We start from the raw sequence: 23,944 nt of genomic DNA on the forward strand, positions 1-23,944 counted from the left end.
TTTTTGAAGATCATCAATACATAATCCCATACTTAAATTGATCATTAAAGTACAAGGAGTGGGAGATGCCTCTGAGCATAGTTGCTGGAAAGGTGGCAATAAGTGTGAGAGCACAGAAGGACCAAAGACATTTATGTCACACATTTATGTCAGGGCACAAGTGTCCAGGGCAGGTTGTCTGTGGTTGAGGGGACTCTTCAGTGTTTAGTGTCCCATCTTATTGCTGAGGGTATGTAGATGGCTTACTCCACCTGCATTTCCCTCCCATCCCATCCAAGTGACCCTGCCCCATCTCCCCTCCCAAAGAGAAGTTTAGAGAAAGTTACTGAAAGTTTGGGAAGGAACTTAATTCTCACCTTCCCTCCATGAAACTCCTGAGTTTACCTATAACCAAATTAACAACACTGTCCAAATACCTGTTGTGAATAACTATTCCTTCTCTTCTAACTTGAAGGCAAGATCCAGGCATTAGTCATTCGTATATTTTCCCCTATAACAGTATGTAAAACACACACGGTACATTTCTGCTGAATAAATTTACTTATCTTTTTGATAAGTCTTGAAATCAGTATTTAAATATCCAAATGCAGTTCAATCCATTATATTCAAATTGATGGATGGAGAATTATGCACTGAAAACCTTCTGTTTCAAAATTGTGTGACCTTCATAGTATCACCTTATGGATCTTCTGGAACTCTTTTTGTTTACCAGAGAGTTATTGAATAGCTGCAAAATGTATTCCTATAAATTTGTTTGGTGCTGGTCAATTCAATCCTTCTCATTGAAACTGCAGTTTTAAAATTCCACCCCTTGGTGATAACATTTTGTATGTTAAAGAATGCAACTCAAAAATGCTGAAAGTGCATCCTTTAACTTTACTTTCATTGAAATCAAGATATAAAATGTCATTAATGATTTCTTTGTTCCAGCACTGGCTGGTTAGGCTGAGTTCATTCTTGTTTCACTGGCTCAAACTCTGATCTGTCTGAAGTTTGTTGAGGAACCTCATTGCATTGTTCTCAGGCTAACATTTCCATTAAATAAGACACTCTTGGTTTATGTGCATTATTTGTTCCTCTACATGTTGATTTTATCTACTCTAAGTCTAAAAATGTTAACAGTTCCCTTAATAAAGTGAAAGCTGCTTGAGGCCTTCATGAGAGTGCTTGAAGATGGGGACCCAGGGACATCATTCTCAGACAAGGAAGGCAGGGTCCAAGGCCTGATTCTCCTCCAGCCTATGAGCACACCTGCCATGAAGTTCCACAACTCTCAGTACACCCCAGCGTCCACCCTCTCACTGCAGCACAGAGGTGTCAACATACATCATACCGTGTTAAGCCACACCCTACTGCCACCCAACCCATGATGCCAAGATGAACCAAGGGTCTTGGCAAAGATTGGCAGTAGCATGCATAGAAAACTGAGCCTGCAGTTGGGACTGAGAAAGTTGGTGGTTTGGCAAGACAAGAGTCCAATCCACTCTAAGTGAAAGGTTGTGGTTGGCCTGCTGGCAGTTCCTCAGAAGTCAGGGCAGATTCTGAGGCAAATGCAGGCAGCACTCAGGTGAACATGTAGAACTAGGAAGGCTTAAGTTCCAAAGAGCAAGATAATAAGACACTGGGACATTTAAAATCTGGGTTGGTGGTGAGAAAACAAGAGAACCTCAACAAGTAGAGCAGCAAAGTAACCAAAATTGTGAAAGATCATGATACACCCAAAGGAAACCTTAATACTGAGGATTATGGGTTTTAGGATCAGATACATTTGGATTTAAATTGTGGTCCCCAGTTAAGAGGAGAGTGATTTGGAGCTAGATGTTTAACTTTTCTTTATCTGTAGAATGAGAACGGTGTAACGCACCCACTGTGGTTTTAAACTGATTTAATGAAATAATCTAAGTCCATGCTTAGCACTCAGGGACCGTAGCAAGTATTGGATAAAAAGTCACCCTTTTAGTAATTGTTCTAAACTCTTGTTTCCTGGTACATGGATAACTTGAGGTACACAAAGGAGAGCTGATTGTTGTTATACCCAGCCAGAAAGGATTTAAGGGGTCAGACCTTAACTATACTTATTTTAATGACCAAATTAGTACCAATATGATAACTTAAGAGGAATACCAAACAGTGACTATAGACAATACTGACCACAGACCAGACCATGTGACCCAGGCCAATATTGTGAGGAAGTGTTATGATTTGTTCAGATTATCATCTGTTCAATTGTGGGGTTAGTTAATATTGTCACATTAGTTACTGGTAGAGTCCTTCCAATGGGGAGAAAAAGAAAGAACAGAGAGAGATGCAGAGATTTTGACATGATTTAGAAATTTTAAGATCCCAACCTAAATAAGAAAAACAATATTGAGAATAGCATCGCAATATGGATTTGTCTTTCCTTAGTTCTAAATCTATTTCAAATACTTTGTTCATGTTGAGTTACATCCTCTTCCCGTGTTCTTACAACAGCCACTTGTCAGATCCCTGAAATAATGAGACCTGATGACTATGCTTTTTGCTGTCTTAGATGTATTTTTAAAGATGTTAAGAGATAAAATTCACTTAGGATATTATGCATTGCTCATATAAGGATTCTTTCCCAATTTTTTCACATATCATTGATTTCAATATGTGGTAACTCTTTACATCAGTCATAAATCTTATTTCCGTTCACCAAGTAAAAAAAGAAAACTGAACTTCCCAGATAGTCTGTAATGTTTTCCTGTGTAATTAACACCTCCTTCACAGTTGTGAGTGCCAGTCAAAACCCTGTCTCCTCTTCCTTGACATTTCCTTGGTACCTTGTTCAAGCTGAGCTGATGCCTAAGAGTGTGCTAAATACACACATGGGAACAGGGGAATTCTGGAGAGGAGCCAGCTGTATTAGCGGGACCTGGCAATTTAGAGAGATTACTTACACACATGCCTCCCCTGTGGGCTTGGGGACTGCATACCACCCTTTATTTCAGTCTGATTACTGCCATAACTTGTCCTCCTCATCATCATCCTCATCAACAACAAAAACCATCTGTCAGATAAGTAACAGTCGTCCGTTATTTGCATTCTTCCCCTCTTAATGCTCCTGGAGCACCAAGTGTTTATAAATCAAGTGGCTAATTTAAGATACATGTGCTCTCATACTGCAAGTCATCCTGGAAGCATCAGGTTATTTTTACTGTTGAAAATTTGTCGATGTCATTTATTTAAATAGACTTGGGTTTTTTTCTCCTTCCTGACAGTATTGACCCTCTGTGGTCTTGTACACAGATTCAGATGGATGAAGTCATTCAAATTAAATCATTCTATTGTGGAAATATCCTGATTCCATTTTATAAAGTTTGTGTTGAAGTATAATACACATTCAGAAAAAATATGTTTCCTAAGAAGACATCTTGTTAATTTTTCACAGATTGAGCACATCCATGTAATCTGCACACAGTTCAAGAATAAGAGCCTCAATACCACCTTCCCCATAGCCCTCTGATGCTCTCAGTCACTCCCCACTCCCATATTGGTGACCTATTGCAACTTCTAACAGCTTATATTAGTAGTTCCTGCTTTGATTCCTTATATAAATCAGTCAGCATTATGTTTACATGATTCATCCATATTGTTGCATGCAGTTGTATTCCATCCATTTTCATTGCTATATAGTATTCCATTGCATGAATAACCTACAGTTTACTTTTTCTATTTCTATTCTTAACGGATATCTTGATTGTTATTTTAGATGAAAAAAATTCACTATGCAAGGTTGACTTTTTTAACTGAAGCAAAGAACATATTTTAGAAAGTTTTTGATATATTATCAACCACTTTTAAGTGAAAAAATGGATATTTGGATAAAAGATGATAGAAGGGCAGGAAGAAAATTGTATCAGATATTATAATAGGAATGTTGTTTTTTTAATTAAGGAGAAAAATCTCTAGCATAAAATTTACCATCTTAACCATTTCAAGTCAGTTCAGTATTGTTAAGTATATTCACATTGTTGTGAAAGAACTCTAGAACTTTTTCATCTTGTGAAAACTAAAGCTCTGTTCCCATTAAACAACTCCCTTTCCCCCTCCTCCCAGCCCCTGGCCACCACCATTCTGCTTTCTATTTCTATAAATTTGACTACTCTAAGTACCTCATGTAAGTGAAATCTTATATTATTTGTCTTTTAGGGACTTATTTGACTATGCCTGTTTCAATTAGCATAATGTCTTCAAGGTTCATCCATGTCCTCAAGGTTGTAGCATGTAACAGAATTTCCTTCCTTTTCAAAGCTAAATAATACTTTGGTATGAATTGTACCACATTTAGTTTATCCACTCATATGTTAATGGATGTTTGGATGGTTCTACCTCTTGGCTATTCCAAATAGTGCTACTTATTAACGTGGGTGTGTAAATATCTCTTTAAGATCCAGCTTTCAGTCCTTTTGGACATATACCCAAAGTGGAATTTCTGGATCACGTGATCACATGAACTTCCATGTGGAAGTTCTACTTTTCATTATTTTAGGTACCTGCATAGTGTTTTCCATAGCAGTTGCACCATTCTACAACCTCACCAATAGTGCATAAGCATTCCAGTTTCTCCAGATCCGCACCAACTTATTTTCTGTTTTTTTAAAGTAATGAATGTGTGTTTGTGGTATGAATTTTATATATCATCTCTTTTTTAATTCTTAACAAATGTGCTGCGAGGTATTATAAGTACAAATTTTATAGCAGTGACATCTTGACACAAAAAGCTTCCATAGAAGAAAAGGCTGGGATTCTAATCCAGGTGGTCCTGAAGTTGACAATGGGGTTTTTATTCTTAAAGTCCCATATAATCACAAGACCAACTCAGCTGTTTTGTTTTGAGCTGCAGTTTATAAGACTAAGGGCTACAGAAGATTGCCCAACTTTAAATATGGTATAAGAGGTTGAGGTTTAGAACAGGGGTTCTCAAAGTGTGGTCTCTAGACCAGTAGTGTCAGTGTCACTGGGAACTTATTATAAATGCAAGTTCTCAGGTCCCACCCGGACCTGCTGAATCAGAAACTGCGAAGTGGGGTTAGCAATCTGTTTCATTTAGGTCCCCCATGGATGTGGATGCATCATCGGGTGAGAGCACCATTGGGCTTAAATCATTAGACAAGCGTCTAAACTGCTGTCTATTAACATTTATACTGTTGCCAAACAGGAAACTTAAATGTAGAGCCCTTTGAGATTTCCACAGTAACTTGACATGGTAAATCTGCATTTTATGTTTTATACTCCAATTTTCAGAAAAGTGTTGGGTTAGCCCAATCATAATTATGCTGGATCAGTGGGTTTCCATCCATTTGGAGATTTAGCCAGACTCCAATTGATCAGAGTTTCTTATAAACAAATGGCCACTTGGGAGCAAACATCCTAATAGGAAGGCCACTCCCAGATCAGCATTTATCTGTACTTGCTGGGATTTTCATCCCAACCCACATCCAAGTCCCCACTTTTTGTCTTACTTTACAGTGGGTATAGAGTGAACCCTGTAATGAAAGAGACAGAAGTGAAGACAAACATGCAACAACTGTTCCTCCCTTTACATCACATGGGTATTCCCTGGTCCCACCATCAATAATCCCAGCCCCAGAATATGGAATCTAAAAAAAACAAACTCATAGAAGCAGAGACAGAATGCTGGCTGCCAAAGGCTGAGGAGTGGGGGAGATGATGAGATGTTGGTTAAAGTGTAGACACCTCCAGTTAGAAGATGAGTAAGTTTGAAGATCTTGTACAGCATGGTGACTATAATTAACAATAGTGTATTTATACTTGAGAGTTGCTAAGAGGGTAGATTTTAAATGTTCTCAACCTCCCCTACCCCCGCCCCCAATGATAATTATGCAGGGTGATGGAGGTATTAACTAAACTTTAGTCCTTATGTGTAAGTGTGTGAAGTCATCACTTTGTACATGAAACTCACCCAGTATTACATGTCCATTATATCTCAATAAAGTTGTAGAAGAAAAAATTTCAAATTTGCTTTAGCGTGTTACTACAAGTTCAAGCCTTGAAACCACATTTAAACTGAATATCTATACCAGATGAAGTTATCTGTGCACAATGTGTTCCAATAATTTAACAGTCTTCAAAAATATCTTACCTGAATGTCCACTCTTTGCAAGAATGCATAGAGAAAATCGGTGTTCCTTTGCACTCGTCTGTCGATGCAGCCGTACACTCCAACAGTTACAAGGCTGGCTTGAATGATGGTATAAATCAGCAGTGATGTGCAAGAATTTGGAAGTCTGCCCATATACTGAAACATGAATGCTTTTTACTCCCCACCTTAAGACATGCCAAGGTGATGTTACAATATCTGACACTTGGTTTATCTTAAACATTAACTCTACGATAAAAGTTGATCAACAGTCAACCTCATTTTCCCCACTTCCTGCCCAAGTCAATATATATGTCTCCTTTAATGAAAGGAGAATGCATGCAAAAGTGGATCCTATGGTTTTAACTTACCCTAACCTAAAAGAAAGAACCCATCACCTACTCCAATGCCATTGATTTTGTTTCTTTGTGCTCTTGTAAATTAATAAATTACAATGCTCCCACTTTCTAAGTAAACTTTTCATCATTGATTTGTCCTTGGGGGCTAATTGACTTACATTTACTGAAAGACCCAATATATTGATTTTCATAATGTGTAAACTGCAAGATGAGAAAATTATGTACATGTATATAACTTTTATTCAATATCCATAATATTAAATTATATATTGATTCTAATCTTACAACCCCTGCAAAGGAACTCCAAAGTTTAGATCTCTAAAACAGAAGGTACATGAAAATACTACCACCTATATTTCTGATTTTAATACAAGTGTTTAAAAATCTGTTCTGTTGATGTTTGCTAGGGTTTTTTATGAAAACATCTACTATTTTTATATGGAGTCCTTGATAGTGTATACTTAACTTGCCTTCAGCAATAATGGAAGCATTTCTCATCCAGTCACAGCATCATACTTGCTTACCCACCTTGCAAAGCTTACTTTGCTACTTAAGCTGTCACTGGGTTTCCTACACCGCTCTAAGCCTAGATGAAGACCAGAGAAATCAAGCAACTTTGCCTAACACTTTCAGAGGAAGAAAATCATCAGTGAAATAGGCCTTTCTGGATTTATGCTTATAATTCTCCCCAAAAAGCATTGAAAGATCAACCTAATACTTGTACTTTTTACTTTTTTTTGGGGGGGGGGGTCTTTCCAGGCCTGCACCCAAAGCACATGGAAGTTCCCAGGCCAGGGGTCAAATCAGAGCTGCAGCTGCCAGCCTATGCCACAGCCACACTTGATCTGAGTCACGGCTGTGACTACACTACACCGCAGCTCACAACAATGCCAGATCCTTAACCCACTGAGTAGCGCCCAGGGAATCAAACCTGCATCCTCATGGCTACTAGTTGGGTTTGTTACTACTGAACCACAATGAGAACTCCTAATACTTGTACTTTTTAAGTAGCAACAAGCCTTAAGATGCATTGTCATACTCCAATATGGTAATAAAATAAAGTTATTGGTAACAATGAAATAGAATGAATGCTTCTCATTCAAAATGTGTGCTTTCCTTGCCTAAGCTTGCTCCCTTCAATTAGAAAGGAAAAAAGAAATTAAGAAAGTATATGTATAAGAAATTAATACTCTTTAAATGATATGAGATACATAGGTACTTAGAAATGTCATTCTGACTCTTACAATTGGAATTTAGCTAGTTGTGAATTTAGAGAGTTAGAATTCACTTACAATAATGAAGATTAATAAGCAAGGAGTGAACATTTTAGTTCACTTATAAAATAGCCTAACCAACCAAAGGGAAAAAAAGAACTAGTTAATGTGCTTTTCACAACATATGTAATTGTAATATGGCTTAGGAAAGTGCTTTTCAGACTTCAGTGAGCATAAGAATTACCTGAAGTGGTTTTTCAAATGCAGATTCACGGATCCCTTCCCCAGAAATTCTAAACGAGTAAATCCAGGATGGAGCTCAGAAATCAGTATTTTAATACCTGATCTCACCCTCAGGTAACTGCTATAACATTAGGTTTCAGACCATTCTTTGAGAAATGCCAATTTAAGATGACAAATGCATTTATTATTGCACCTGAAACCACTGAATTATCAGACAAAATGCCAAGCTTAGCCCATCTTTCAGATACTTTATCTTACTTTGCTAGAGTATCAAGGTAGACAGCCTTTAAAGGGCTGCTAATAAGAGTTACGATTTATTCATTCCAGGCACTATTTGTCTCATCTTGCTTGTTAAGAATTGTCCCATAGCTTTTAGACTTTATTAATCTCTAAAGGTCAGTGGACTTGGAATTGTTTTCTAACTTTTAGTTAATTTTTACTGTCTTTAAAATTGCTACTTAATATTGTCTCATCTTAAAATAAATGGAATCACAGTATTTATTGTCTGTTTCTCTTTGGTTTATAGGGAAGACGAGGAAAAACAGGTCCTCCAGGAAAACCAGGACCTCCGGGACCACCCGTGAGTAAACAGTAGGATTTGCCATCAGCATCCCTCTTTATTTCTCTGTGTTTATCTAAAGATTATTTTAATCCCCTGTAGATATCAATTTCTGTCTTTCTACTGTTTAAAACAGTTATACTCCCTACACCTCCCACCACCACAAACCAAGAGATTTGTGGCTGGCTGTCCTCTCACCCACTTCATTACCCAACAGGAGCAGGTGCACTGCCCACCTGTGTATCCTGAGCCATGTCACAAAATCAATGACTCCTGTTCTGAACCTACCTGACCTCTATCTCCTCCTCAGTTTCATAACATCCAGGCTGGTAGTAAGTTATACATCTGGAGAAGCATGCCCATTTTCTTGACACAACTGTTTTGCTAGTAGAATTTCACAGAATGTTGTTACTAAAGAGAGCCATAAAGATCTTGTAGGCAACTTGCTGTTCTCTTCCTTTATGCCGAGCTTCTAGAAAAAGTATTCCATTTCTTGTGGTTCTGCTAACTCTTCAACCCACTAGAGTCTCATTTGTGTCCAGGCAACTCCATTGACACTGTATGCTCTATGGTCACCAATATCCAAGTAACGAAATTCCCTGGGCACCTTTTAGACTTCACCTTGTTTCACTGCTCAATAGAAGTTTACACTGTTGACTCTTCTTCCCTTGAAATTTCCTCTTCTCTTGATTCATGGAGGCTCTTTTTTTTCTCCCACCTTTGGGGCCATCCTTTTTGTCTCTGCTATTAACAACATTTGCCCTTCCTTTGTGTCTATGTTGCATGGTTTTAAAGAATCCTAGTCTCCTATTTCAACCCAGATATCCTTACTGAGTTCCAGGCTCCCATACCCCATGCCTGCTCACTGTCTCCACTTGGAGGTCTCCTACGCACTACTAAAGGAGCATGTGCAAACTGAACTCTAAAAAATTATCCTAGATTTTTTTCTCTCCCCCTCATCCTCTACCTACAAATAGTTCCTAAATCATTCCACTTCCCATAGCTCTCATGCCTTATGCCAATGCCTGCTTTAGGCCCTTGTCAATCTGTATCTATAATTTTGTAGCCTTCTCAGAGCTGATCTCACTACCTCTACCTTCCACGAGGGGAATGATGTTTCTCAACTGTCCCTCCGATCATGTAAGCTCTGTGGTTGGAAACTCCCTATCTTTCCAGATGGATTCTGTCCCTCTGATCATGTAACCTCTGTGGTTGGAAATTCCCTATCTTTCCAGACGTATTCTGCATCTTCTACAGGCCATTTTGGTCCCTTCATAGTTTGCCTTTTACTTATCTTTGCCTATCCTTTTCCGTGCCCTTCCTTCCTTTGCAAGCTGTAATGCCATCTTATTTTACTATCTCAAAAATGCCATGCTTTGCAAATGCTCTACCCAAGGCCCAGATGAGTTCCCCTACCTGCAGGACTCAGCTCAGACCCCAGGTCTTCCATGCATCCCTTGCCAATGCTCTCAGCAGGATATGTTCATCCTCCATGATGCTGTGAGCTTTTGCCTTCTGCAGACAGAGCACGTTGTTTTATAACTCTTATCTTCCACACCACTGACCAGTGACTTTTTCTTTGGACTTCTATTTTATCATCATTGCCCAGCACAGTTTCTGGAGTGTAGCATGTGATTATTAATTATTTAATGTGTGAGTAAAATTAATGTACTTTGTAGATGAGAAAATGAAGGCTAGAAAATAAGTGACTTTTTAAAAAGACCAGAACCACCTGCTCCACCGCTAGAGGGCTCCAGACTAAGCCCCTTAGGAATCACTCAGGGTGTGATTAGGGGCCAAAATGAACAAGGTTGCTGCTATATCATTGATTTCATTTCATCCACTTCACTATTCAAGTAAACTGTTTTAGTAGCAACATACTGGTGTCAGTTGATATTGTTTATAGAACAAATGGGGAAAAAAGAAGGCATAAATTGGGCATCCTAGAATACAGGCTTTAAAGGAATTAGCTTTGTTGATTTTTTCAGACAAAATTTTCAGATAAAAGAGAGAACACATTGTAGGATTTTCAGTAATTGTCTTGTACTATAAAGAAGAAAAGCTAGTATAGGCAAGATTAGACCGTCACATAGTTTTCTAAACCTAAGATGCTCCTTTCAAGAGAAGATAATTGTTGTCTCAAAGGAGAAATTTGAATGATGAAGGCCTTTAGGACAAGCTTGCCAGATGTCTAGGAGAGAAGAGAATTACACCAAATACTGGAATGAGTTCTCAGCTATCGATCAAATTAGTTTACTGAAGAATTTAGACAATTAAGAAATGCGACCGTATGAAAGAATTCGTAATATTCAATTCCACAGGTTTTAGTTTGTTGCCAGAGTGTTTCGGGGGGGAGAGGTACTTATTTTATTTCAAGTATTAGACTTAGAATTTAAACTCAGCTGTGGGTCTGATACAAAATGTTCATTAAATCCTGAGTATGCGGTATTTAAAAGAAAGGTGGTTTTAGGAGTTCCCTGGTGGTCTAGTGGTTAGGACTCTGCATTTTCACAGCTGCAGCCTTGGTTCAATCTCTGGTCTGGAAACTGAGATCCTAAATCAACACATAGCACAATGCATCCAAAAAAGAAAAGAAAAGAAATAAAATGGTTATCTTTTGTAATATAAAATACTAATTTGTTGGACTATACGTATAAGGGGGGAATCAGTGCCAAAAAAGAAGGTTTTGGAGTTCTCTTGTGATGCAGTGGGTTAAGGATCCAGGATTGTCACTGAAGCAGTTTGGGTCATTGCTATCTATGGCTTGGGTTCAATCCACAGCCCAGGAACTTCCACATGCTGTGAGCGTGGCCAAAAAAAGAAAAGGTTTTTATTCATAGGTCAACTTTCATTTAAAAAGAAAAAGTATTAGACTATGCTATCAGCTCATTTTTAAAGAACTGTGCTCTATGGAAACTCTGTCTTTTTGATTCTGGGATAACTCCTCTAGTTGACTAAAATATCTCTTCTCTAAATCAAGTATTATCAAATTTTCATCTTGGGTTACAGTTTTCATCAGCTTTTAAATTTTTTTGAAGTTATTCACTTAATAGGTTGAGCCTATGATGGGCATATCAACATACTGCAAGAAGTCCTATGAAGCACCTCATCATCCTTGCAGGAATTAGTTAAGGGCAAAGTTGAAAAGAAAGGTAAAATACTTCACTCCCCACATTTTTCAATGCCACCTTCATGTTTAATATTCCTAAAAATAATGTACTTTATCAAGAGGACTGTTATTTTCCAAATGGCAAGAAATGAATAGAGTTCCTCAAAATCAGTCCTTTCAGATTATATTAACTGGAGTTCCTGTTGTGGCTCAGTGGTTAAGAGCCCGTCATAGCATCCATGGTGATGCAAGTTCAATCCCTGGCCTCACTCAGTGGAGTAAGGATCCAGTGTTGCGGAAAGCTGTGGCATAGGTCACAGATGCAGCTAGGATCTGATGATACTGTTGCTGTGGCATAGGCCAGCAGCTGCAGCTCCAATTTGACCCTAAACCCAGGAATTTCCTTATGCTGCAGGTATGGCAGTAAAAAGAAAAAGGAAAAAAAAAAAGATTATATTAACTAACATTTTAAGAAAAGTAGCTTATAAGAAAACAATCAACCTGCACATAATTCACATTTTTAATAGATTCACAAACATTTATTTAAGAACCATGATGTGCCTAACAATCTGTTAGGAGCTGGGCTTGAAAAAATGAATATGATATCGTCCTGGCCCTTTAAGAATTCAAGTTTAATTCACAGAAAATGTGAACAGAGGAAGAAAACTTAGAAAAGACAATATCAGGGTGGTTTCCTTCAGGAATTGAGGCTCAACCTTAAAACAAGGAGAAATTCCTGCTCATCACAACATGGATAAATCCAGAGGATGTTAAGTGGAATAAGCCAGTCACAAAAGACAAGGACTGCATGATTTCACTTTATAAAATTTATGAGTGCCTCATTTGAAACTATTTTCTCCCATTCTGTAAGTTGTCTTTTTCTTTTTTTTTTTTTTTTTTTTTTTTTTTTTTTTTTTTTGTGGTTTCCTTTGCTGTGCAGAAGCTTGTCAGTTTGATTAGGTCCCATTGGTTTATTTTTGCTTTTATTTCTGTTGCCTTGGGAAACTGACCTAAGAAAACATTTGTATGATTGATGTCAGAGAACGTTTTGCCTATATTCTTTTCTAGGAGTTTGATGGTATCTTGTCTTATGTTTAAGTCCTTAAGCCATTTTGAGTTTATTTTTGTGCATGGTGTGAGGGTGTGTTCCAGTTTCTTTGATTTACACGAAGCTGTCCAATTTTCCCAGCACCCTTCCTGAAAAGACTGTCTTTTCCCATTTTATATTCTTGCCTCCTTTGTCAAAGATAAATTGACTGTAGGTGTCTGGGTTTATTTCTGGGTTCTCTATTCTGTTCCATTAGTTTGTATGTCTGTTTTGGTACCAGTACCACACTGTCTTGATTACTGTGTATTTTATTACAATTTACTTATGACTAAAAAGATGTCCCCTTACTTTTCGACATTTTTAGTTCAAAATGTGGTTATTTTTCACTTATTTGTCTTTTTATACATTGTACCTTATGTGACATGAGCCCCACTTTCTAGCAGGAAGGAGAAGAAAAAGAAGAAAGTTTGTTGGGAACTGATCTCCTGACTGAAATCAGGACATCAGTCAGACCCCCACCCACTTGGCTAACTTATGAGATTCCAAAAGCATCTGTTAGAAAGTCTTATGACAATGTGAAATATAAAAAATATTAATTTTCTCTTATCAAGCAATAGTCAAATAGTATATAATGTCTCAAATGAATGAATAGTATAGTATATAATTTTAACACAATATGTATGATCAATTAGACTTCAGAAAATTTAGGGGACTTTTTTTATTGATTTATTCTCATTAGTATGATCATCTGAAAAGAACCAAGGAATAGGGGTTATAAGGAGGCACGGATCCTTTGATAACAGCATGCTTTGCTCAGTTTCTTCAAGAAAATCTTCTTTTCTCCAGGGCTTTAGAGATGTTCACTAAATCAAAGGTAGTATTGTTATTTAAGGAAGTGTCAATGAAGATTTTTAAAAATGGGGGAAAGAAATCTCTAATGGCCTAAAGCGAATCAAATAATTAAAACATTTTACCTAATCCTTCGACTTGTGATTCTTTTTTCTGAAGCCAAATTTGTTTTTTCTCATTTTCTTAAGAAACATTTTTACCAAAAAAAGAAGTTCTTTACAAAGATTACTTTCGTACAACTTTCCATTTAGCATATGTATATATGTGGGTATATGTAATATATGTATATATAATATATATACATATAGATATATATATCTATATATGGAAGGACAAATTTTTTACTCTGTGAGAGTACATTTCCCGGGGGGGGGGGAGAATTCTAGTAAAGGAGTTTACTAAAAGTAGATCTTTTGAACTAATGTTATTAAATTATCTTTATGAATTAGTTTTCCATCAAAGTCATATATGTTACTCCAATATATTACTCCCCACACTTAACAGTAATCTTTCCTCTCTTAGAGGAAGATTTAGTTGAAATTTACACACACACATAATAAAAGTATTCTTAATTGGGATACTGGTAATTGAGGAGTATCTAACTGGCTCACAGAGCCGGCCACAACCTTTATGACGAGCATACTTTTTACAAAGCATTGGTTCAATTTCCTGTGAACAAACAGAGCTCATCTTACCTACACAAAGGAAAAAGCTCCCAAATTCCCCCAAGGAACTTCTGTCATCTTGCATTGAATAAATATTCTTCATCAGAAGGAAACCATTAAGTAGCGATGTCTTGGATTGATTATACCTGCAAATACACTAAGATTATGCTTGGGAGCAGTTTTTCAGAGAGGAAGCATGAGTGCATTAAGCATCTCCCTGGGGAAGGAAATAGCACTAACTCCTGAGGAAACAGATCCAAAAGAGAGAGAGATGGATCAGGAGAGATTATTACAGCACCACCTCTGTATCTGGCATGCCACTGCCAAAGTCTGATGTAATCCTCACAACCATCATGAGAAGTGGAAATCATCCTCATTTTATAATTGGGTGAAGGATGCTTAGAAATGTCAAGTAACTTGCCCAAGATCACACAGGTGTATGTGGGCGAGCCAGAATTGAAACCCAGGAAGTGATCCCTAAGCCCACCTTTATTCCTGGACCTCAGATAGGAAAGACACAGTGGGTGGTGTAGGACAAATCCTCATTACCATGCTGTGCCCTCCGCCAGTTCTCCTGATGTTTCCACATTTCCATTTCCTTTTCTGCAAATCTGAAATGATAGCACCTGCCTCATCTACTTCCCACAGTTGTTGAGAATCAAATGCTTTGTATGTGAAAGAACTTTCTTATAAATATAAATCTCTAGGTAAATATCTCTTAAATCCATTACTATTATTTTGAACATTCATTCACACATATCATATTGTAAATGAAAGACATTAAGTCTGCAATTGAACCAACACATTTTTTCTCTTCAAAATCTAGTTAACCAGAACTTAAAAATGTCTTTCAACGAGCTGCTAAAATGTAAGACTGTATGCTCTATAGATGGATTACTTATCTAGGTTTGTAAATCCACTCCTGAAGGCATAAATTACTCCTACCAGGTGGTAATAACAAGAGGTCTGTGTAGCCAGGGATTTTTTTTTTCTCCTCTGGTTTACTCTGTGGGACTGATGTGTTCTCAGGGCTTTTTCACCCACGATGAGCTGATGAGTTTTATTAGTTGTCATGTTCCCTAAGTCCCAACCACAATCACTCACTCTCCAATAAAAATTTCTTTTGTCTTTAAAGCCTTCTACTTATCTGAGTAGCATAAGCAATGGAAAATACTGGCCTCGTGTTAGATAATGAGGGTTGGAAAGTCTCAATGCTTGGAATACCTTAGTTTATTTCCAAAGTATTCTGGGTTTTCCTTCCTTTAGAAGAGAGCGGAGCAGGTGGCAATGAGGCGGAGCAGGAGAGGAGCAGGGGAGTTTAACTAATGAGCCATTAAAGGTGGCATGTCTTATCCCACCCCATTTGACATTCACTTTACTTCTCATTCATTGTCCTGTAAATGTGTTTATTAAAAACCACATTAATTTGAAAATGTGTTATTATTCCTTTCTGTTGCAGGCAGGGCTCTTGAATTCCTTTCATTTTTTCTCTGATATTGTTTTTGTGCATTGTTTCATCATTGCAGTATGACAATTGAGCAGTGGGCTCACGTGTGTCACATTTCAGTGCAGATTTATTTGAAAACAGAAATTCTCAGAATTTGGAATGTGAGGCAGCAGCTCCCTCTACTGTTGCCACTGGAAAAGCTGTAGGAAAAGAATGACTGCAGCCCTGGGGAGGAGGTCTGAGGTCTGGAAATTGTTCAATGTCTGAGGCTTAATTATAAATCTACATGATTTTCAAAATTTATTTGCAGGATTTTGTTGCATTTTATGCTTATCTTTATCTGAAACACAAATACTAGTTCATCAACAATCACTTCCAGTGTCAATTTGATGCCCTCTTGAAGTGAAAACCCTTAGCTCATGGATCTCTCAAATGCCGATTTATTGTAATATGCCAATAAAATGCTACAGTGTGGATTTTCTGGGAGCTGACTCCAATGGAATTTATGCTTCTTTTATAAAACAACAATGTGATTTATAACATATACAACCACATTATTTCTATTTTAGTTTCAACGTCAATGTCAAACTTCTTTGACCTTTAAAGCATGAGTCATTACACAGTCCTGAAGGCTATAGTTACATAGCAGGGCACACAGTTAAAAAAGTAAATTTAGGGTGTGATATTGAGTTCATTTAATTAACAAATACTTATTGATCATCTACCGTGTGTTAATCACTATTACAAACGTTGAATACTTTTTGGTGGTTTTACCAAAAAAAAAAAAAAACAAAAACAAAACAAAACAAAAAAAACAAAAAAAAAGTAGCAACAAATTAACAAATTAAAGCCTAGGTCTCCACTATCAATAACTTATGGTCTATCATGTGGGGGACAGTGATGGTTAAGGGGCAATTCCATAGGCAGATGAAACAATTTCAGCTTAGGATGAGGTACTGCAGGAGATAAGCTAGGTAATATGAAAGTGATTTGGAAGGAAGAATGTTGCTCTAGTTAAGGTGGTCCAGGTTGCATCACTGGGCATCTAGATGACATTACTTGAGAAGAAGCCAGCCATGCAAGGCCCAGAGTAAAAACTTTCCAACCCGAAAGATCAGAATATGCAGAGGGTCTGAGGTGGGAGAGAACTTGCTGTGTGCAATAAACAGAAAAGAGCTAGGAGAAGAACAGTGCCAGAGGGGGCTTTGGAGCTGAGTGGCTTAGCCTTTTGAGAATGGAATCAGGGATAAGTTATAAGTGGCAAGGAAAATAATCAACCAGTTGCATCTCCTTTTTATCGATCTTAGCATGTGTTTTTAACTCAGGTGGTTAGATTTTAATTTTGATGTGATGAAATTATTACTCCTGCTGATAATTCTGAAGGCAACATCATCTTAGCACTTCCTTTTTAGTCTTTGCATAGATGAGGAATAGACTTGTTTGCTGAAAAAACAAGGAAATTGACAAAGCTTTGACAGCATCTCATTTCATTTCAGCCCTGCCTGAATCCAGTGGACCCCTTGCTTTTCCTTAAAGATGGAGACTCGTCGTCTATATCATTCTTCTCTTTTCCCCACAGCTAGACCTGAGGCTTCCTTTCTGATAGGCTCCAGGTTGGGTCAGATAAGCAGTTATAACTGTGAAGTGTATGGTTGGAAACACCGTGGAACTAATGCCTTTCTGCACCTTGTCCATCACTATCCCCACCTTGTATGTCTTCATCACCAACTGTTAACCTATGCACTGAAAACTCAAGGTGCAAAGTTAATGTTTCGCCTTAACAAGGCCCACCTCTGGAAGAGGTTAGTACATCAGACACAATTTGGAAGCCTGGATAAAGTGGACGACTCCAATTAAAACATTTGACTTCTTATTAAAACACTCTGTGTGTGCCTATATGTACTTCCAGGCCCATTGTGCCTCAGTAGGAACCCAGTTCATAGTCTTAACATCCTTTCTAGAAGCCTTGAACTGACCAGGGTTTTCTGTTTCTCAGCTTTCTTTTCAGCAAAGAATCTTAGTCTCTTTGGTCTATTAAATGACTAAAGGCCATGTACTGTAATGATAGTGTTTTCAGAGAAAATGAACCTAACCATTTATCTGAGTCAATGGGAATAGTCATTTTATTTCTTAGTAAAAATAAGACGACTTCCTCAGATTTAAAAATAAAGACATGTAAGACCTATAAAATGGAGACGTGGCCATTTAATCATTTTTACTGCCACTGGTCCCCCACTGGGGGTCATGGTCCCAGACAAAACAGCTGTTGCCAACATTACTAAAATTCCAGTGTCACCTTGTGTGGCCACAGAATACATCGACATGCATGTGAAGCAGCTGGGGTATCAGGTTGAGAATGTGAAAACTAGCTCTTGGGTTCGATTCCCTCATTACTTCCCTTTTTTTCTCCCTACAAAGAGCAGCATTATTAGCCACTTTCTCACTGCCTGAGTTTTTTACTAATTATAGATACACTCAAGAAGAAAAGGATTTTATGTTCTTACAGCCACTGACTACTTTTTCATTTTGGATCATGTTAATGAAACCAACTATTAAGACTTTTGAATAAGATGCATTGTGTATAGCAATGATGGGACAGAATATTTGAAGTCCTTGGTCTATGGTCACCAAACTTATTAGTTGGCCGAGTATATGGATTAAATACTGTTTCTTTGTGGTAGGTAAATGTTAAGGTCTTAATAAATCTGATTGGCCTTTGAGAAATATTCAGAAAGGACGACTTGTTTACTAAACAATCTTATATTTGTGTTTGATGATAAAGTTTCCAAAATTATCTCTATACAGTATTTAATTTTGGTGCTGAATAACTCTGTAAAGATAGATAAGAAAAGATTATCTCCGTTAAACACTAAGAAAAGTCTGGGACTTGAAAAGTGAGGGACTTCACTAAATCCATTCAGTCAGTTTTTTTCTGCACAGCAGCTACAACCTGGTAGGAAATTATTTTGATCAAAGGAAAGACTAAAAGAAGTCCTATGAGTAGAGAAGCAATAAGTTTTTAGCATTATTTGGAGGACCTGAACATGGAAGGAAATTCTGCAAAAAGTAAGACTTGATGGGACTTCAGTTATATCTGTTATATCATCAAAAATTTGAAAAATATAAAGCAAATATGGCAGATGGTTAGGATTTGCCACCATTAGATTGTGGATTCATGGAGGGTTACATGTTATTTTCTATACTTTTCAGCTTGCTCGAAATATTCCAATTTTATTTGAAGAAACAGGAAAAGCAGCCTGTGGAGTGAGGCGAGATAACTGTCACTAATTTTTGCTTCACTGACAAGAGTGTCAGCATCTTCTCTTTTGCCCAAAATCCTTTGTAGAATGGGGCTAAGTGTTTTAAAAATGAAATTATTCAGGATTTCTTTCTAGAACTTCCCTGAGTGTAACCCTCTGTAACCATGGGGTTCAGTTGAGCCAAGAAATAGCATTTGCAGATTTATCACAAACTACAGATCAGAAAGAAACCTTGTGTCCTACACTGAGTTGAAACTGGAGGCTACAGTCACCGCCAAATAAAACATCCTTTTGCTTTTTCCCAGAGCTGTCCAGAATGTCCCTGACCATTCAGATTTGGTACCTGTCATAACTTGGCAACATATAGGTCAGTGCCATAAGCCTGGCTATCTTAAGTCTTAACAGCTTGCCTTGGAAATCACATTTTTCTCTGCATAGGAAGCATTGTTACCCTACCAGCTCTTTTAAAGAGAGTGAATATTGGTAGTTACAGTAAATGGAAACCCAGAGCATTGGTAGGTGCAGGCTGGGTAAGCTGACTTCCCTTCAGCTTTGGGTGACATATGGAGAATTCCTGAAGTCAGAGGCATGGCTGTCCCCAGGTGTGGCTTTTGTTGATGGTAAGCTTTCAGGAATGCCACAGGATACACATAATTTGTTTCAAATCTCCACCATTACTGTGGCTTTTATTGACCTTGTGCAGGGTCAGTGGTGTTGCTTCTTCAGGGAGGCAAGCCACTCTCAAGACTCCTGCTGCTTCGTAGATTACAGGAAGCTGACAGATAATATTTTTGCTTTTTCAGGACATACTGGAGAGAGACGAGTATGAGACATTTTATGGATGGATAAGCAGAATTTCAGCATTAGAGGAGGAATCCTTTTTTCCCTAACTATCATGCCATGGAAATCAATCAAAATGTCCCACTTGATCAATAATGCAGTGGGCTTTATACCAATTATATGGATTTGTTTCATGGTATCCCGGAAAATAAGCTCCTTTAAAAAAATTTTTTTTCCTCCCTTGGAAAGCAAAGTGTTAAAAACTTCTGAGCTTTATGGCATAATTTAGAAAATCTGCTTTTATGAAATGGGTTAATTACACCCATTGAATGCATTCACTGTCACAGCCTCATCCTCCCACTCTGTTCCAAAATGACAAGTAAAACCAGGGACTATGCAATTTTGGAAAACAATCAGGTCACATATTGAGTATTTTGCTTATTCATACAACCATAAACTGCCTGTGCTTGAGTTCCCTCAATTACACAGCTCAGTGTGCAGGCCAGAAGAGACAAGCCCAGCTCAAGTGAGCACTTCCTGGAATACACAGAGGGATGCGTTTGAAAAATGTCCAAAGTGGCAGATGTGAAAATTTCTCATTCACAATCCAGAAGCTGCCTTCACTACAATCCCTCACCTGTTAATCGCACAGCTTCTGAACTTCTGAACCAGGTTTGTGGGCAATATCTTAGATGGAGGCACTTAGAAGCTATTGATCTTTCAAGGTGTGGTGCAGGTATATGCCACTGGGGAGGGGGCCCGGCTGAGACAAGGGAAGATCACGGATCACTGCTGCTCAGGATTTCCAGAGATGCACCAAGAATCAGCATTGCCTGATTTAGTTGGCTTCTAACTAAACTGCTCTTACCTTTCTTAGAGGAAGTCCCCAGAAGATGCCCTTGACAAATGCTTGAACCAGGGTGTTGCCGTATCACTTAAACCCTTCAGATTCCCAGCAGGCTCATACACAAATCTCTCTTCAGCAACAAACACAATGGCATGATTGTAGTCTTATTTGAAGGGTATTTCATCCTCTTACTGTGTGACTACTTTCCCATGACTATTCTTCACCGCAATTTTATGCTCATAGAAATTTCAGCCTATCAAAATTGTCCCTAAGCAATATTACTCTCTTGGTTAGCTAGTCTTTTCCCCACCAACTATGGGCATTTTTGTTGTTATTTTTCTTCTAGTAGCTCATAAATGGCAAGTCTCTTTACCCTCATTTGGTATCATTTGAAATTCAGGAATTGCTTAAGATGCTGATCCAGACTGGCAACTTCTTTCTTTTTTTCCTCTTAGAAATCTCCCTCTCCTTATTTCTCTAAGTCCTCCATGATTTTAACATTTCTTGTGTCTGGTATGATTCCTCTCTTTTTTTTTTTTTTTTTTTTTTTTTTTTGACTGATGGGAAAAAAAATCCCATGCAGCTTTTATTTTTTTTTATTTATTTTTTTCCCACTGTACAGCAAGGGGATCAAGTTATCCTTACATGTATACATTACAATTACATTTTTCCCCCACCCTTTGTTCTGTTGCAACATGAATATCTAGACAAAGTTCTCAATGCTATTCAGCAGGATCTCCTTGTAAATCTATTCTAAGTTGTGTCTGATAACCCCAAACTCCCCATCCCTCCCACTCCCTCCCTCTCCCATCAGGGAACCACAAGTCTTTTCTCCAAGTCCATGGTTTCTTTTCTGAGGAGATGTTCATTTGTGCTGGATATTAGATTCCAGTTATAAGTGATATCATATGGTATTTATCTTTGTCTTTCTGGCTCATTTCACTCAGTATTAGAGTCTCTAGTTCCATCCATGTTGCTGCAAATGGCATTATGTCATTCTTTTTTATGGCTGAGTAGTATTCCATTGTGTATATATACCACCTCTTCCGAATCCAATCATCTGTCGATGATGGACATTTGGGTTGTTTGCATGTCCTGGCTATTGTGAATAGTGCTGCAATGAACATGCGGGTGCATGTGTCTCTTTTAAGTAGAGTTTTGTCCGGATAGATGCCCAAGAGTGGGATTGCGGGGTCATATGGAAGTTCTATGTATAGATTTCTAAGGTATCTCCAAACTGTTCTCCATAGTGGCTGTACCAGTTTACATTCCCACCAGCAGTGCAGGAGGGTTCCTTTTTGTCCACAACCCCTCCAGCACTTGTTATTTGTGGACTTATTAATGATGGCCATTCTGACGGGTGTGAGGTGGTATCTCATGGTAGTTTTGATTTGCATTTCTCTTATAATCAGCGATGTTGAGCATTTTTTCATGTGTTTGCTGGCCATCTGTATATCTTCTTTGGAGAAATGTCTATTCAGGTCTTTTGCCCATTTTTCCATTGATTGATTGGTTTTTTTGCTGTTGAGTTGTATAAGTTGTTTATATATTCTAAAGATTATGCCCTTGTCGGTTGCATCATTTGAAACTGTTTTCTCCCATTCTGTAAGTTGTCTTTTTGTTTTCTTTTTGGTTTCCTTTGCTGTGCAAAAGCTTTTCAGTTTGATGAGGTCCCATGGGTTTATTTTTGCTCTAATTTCTATTGCTTTGGGAGACTGCCCTGAGAAAATATTCATGATGTTGATGTCAGAGAGTGTTTTGCCTATGTTTTCTTCTAGGAGTTTGATGGTGTCCTGTCGTATATTTAAGTCTTTCAGCCATTTGGAGTTTATTTTTGTGCATGGTGTGAGGGTGTGTTCTAATTTCATTGCTTTTTCATGCAGCTGTCCAGGTTTCCCAGCAATGCTTGCTGAATAGACTTTCCTTTTCCCATTTTATGTTCTTGCCTCCCTTGTCAAAGATTAATTGACCATAGGTGTCAGGGTCCTCTCTTTTTTTTAAGACAAAGCTTCATACACTTTTTTGTTTCAACATTTTTTTTTTTTTTTTTTGTCTTTTTAGGGCCACTCCCACGGCATATGGAGGTTCCCAGGCTAAGGGTCAAATTGGAGCTGTAGCTGCCGGCCTGCACCACAGCCACGGCAATGCCAGATTCGAGCCACATTTGTGACCTACCCCACAGCTCACCGCAATGCTAGATCCTTAACTCACTGAGCGAGGCTTAGGATTGAACCTGCGTCCTCATGGATACTAGTCAGATTCGTTTCCTCTGAGCCAAAAGTTGAACTCCCTCAACTTTTTTTTTTGTTGTTGTTGTCTTTTTGCTACTTCTTGGGCCACTGCCACGGCACATGGAGGTTCCCAGACTAGGGGTTGAATCGGAGCTGTAGCCACAGGCCTATGCCAGAGCCACAGCAACTCAGGATCCGAGCCAAGTCTGTGACCTACACCACAGCTCACTGCAACACTGGATCCTTAACCCACTGAGCAAGACCAGGGGTCGAACTCGCAACCTCATGGTTCCTAGTCGGATTCATTCACCACTGAGCCATGACAGGAACTCCTCCCTCAACTTTTTTTCTGAAGTATAAGTATAGTTGATTTGCAGTGTTATGTTAGTTTCAGGTTTACAGCACAGTAATCCAGTTTTATGTATATATAAATATACATTTTTGTATTTTTTTCTTTTGATTCTTTTCCCTTATAAGCTATTATAAAATATTGAGTATAATTCCTTGTGCTATGCAATAGGTCATTGTTGGTTATCTATTTTATATACAGTAGTGTGTATGTATTAATCCAAAACTCCTAACTTGTTCTCCCCCAGCGGCCCCCACCCCCACTTCCCCTTTGGTAACCAGAGGTTTGTTCTCTATGTCTGTGGGCCTATTTCTGTTTTGTAATATGTGTGTTTCTAACTTTGTTTTTAGATTCCACATATAAGCAGTATCATATGATATTGGTCTTTCTATCTATCCTTACCTTCCTACTCTCTGGTCACTTTCCTCTGATCTTTTCTGGTCCAAATCTTTGAAAATGTGTGTCAACACCATATCCCAGAGCTTTCTTTACTTGGCCCTTATTGATTCTGACTCTCATTAATAGATCTGTGACCTATTATCCTTTAATGCCCTACATGATTTTTTTAACCAGCTTTAAGATGATTGATCTTTTTTTATTTTTTTCTGTCATCCCACTCACTGTGAAGCAGTTAAAGGAAAGAGTTAAATTATCAAAGCTCTGGGGACAGGCCACCTTGGGTTGAAATTTACCTGTAGCCTACTCTTTATTTGACCTTGGGTAAGCTAATTAACCTTTTGTTATAATAAAAATGAGGATAATGCCTACCTCCTTGGATTGTTGTAAGAGTAAAATGCAACAGCATGTGTACTTGCCACACAGTTGCTCCTTTCAGAGGGTAACCACTGTTATTTATCAGT

The 23,944-nt window shown here is 38.1% G+C and overlaps 1 protein-coding gene across 1 annotated transcript in view; it reads left to right on the plus strand.

Annotated features, from left to right (window-relative positions):
* COL19A1 (collagen type XIX alpha 1 chain) overlaps positions 1-23,944 on the plus strand; it is a 357,863-nt gene that overhangs the window by 217,286 nt on the left and 116,633 nt on the right. The window contains 1 exon segment of the mRNA XM_003121272.5: positions 8,467-8,520. Within this exon segment, the coding sequence (XP_003121320.4) occupies positions 8,467-8,520 (54 nt within the window).

Source organism: Sus scrofa, chromosome 1 (assembly GCF_000003025.6).
Source record: "Sus scrofa isolate TJ Tabasco breed Duroc chromosome 1, Sscrofa11.1, whole genome shotgun sequence".
Classification (NCBI taxonomy): Eukaryota; Metazoa; Chordata; class Mammalia; order Artiodactyla; family Suidae; genus Sus; species Sus scrofa.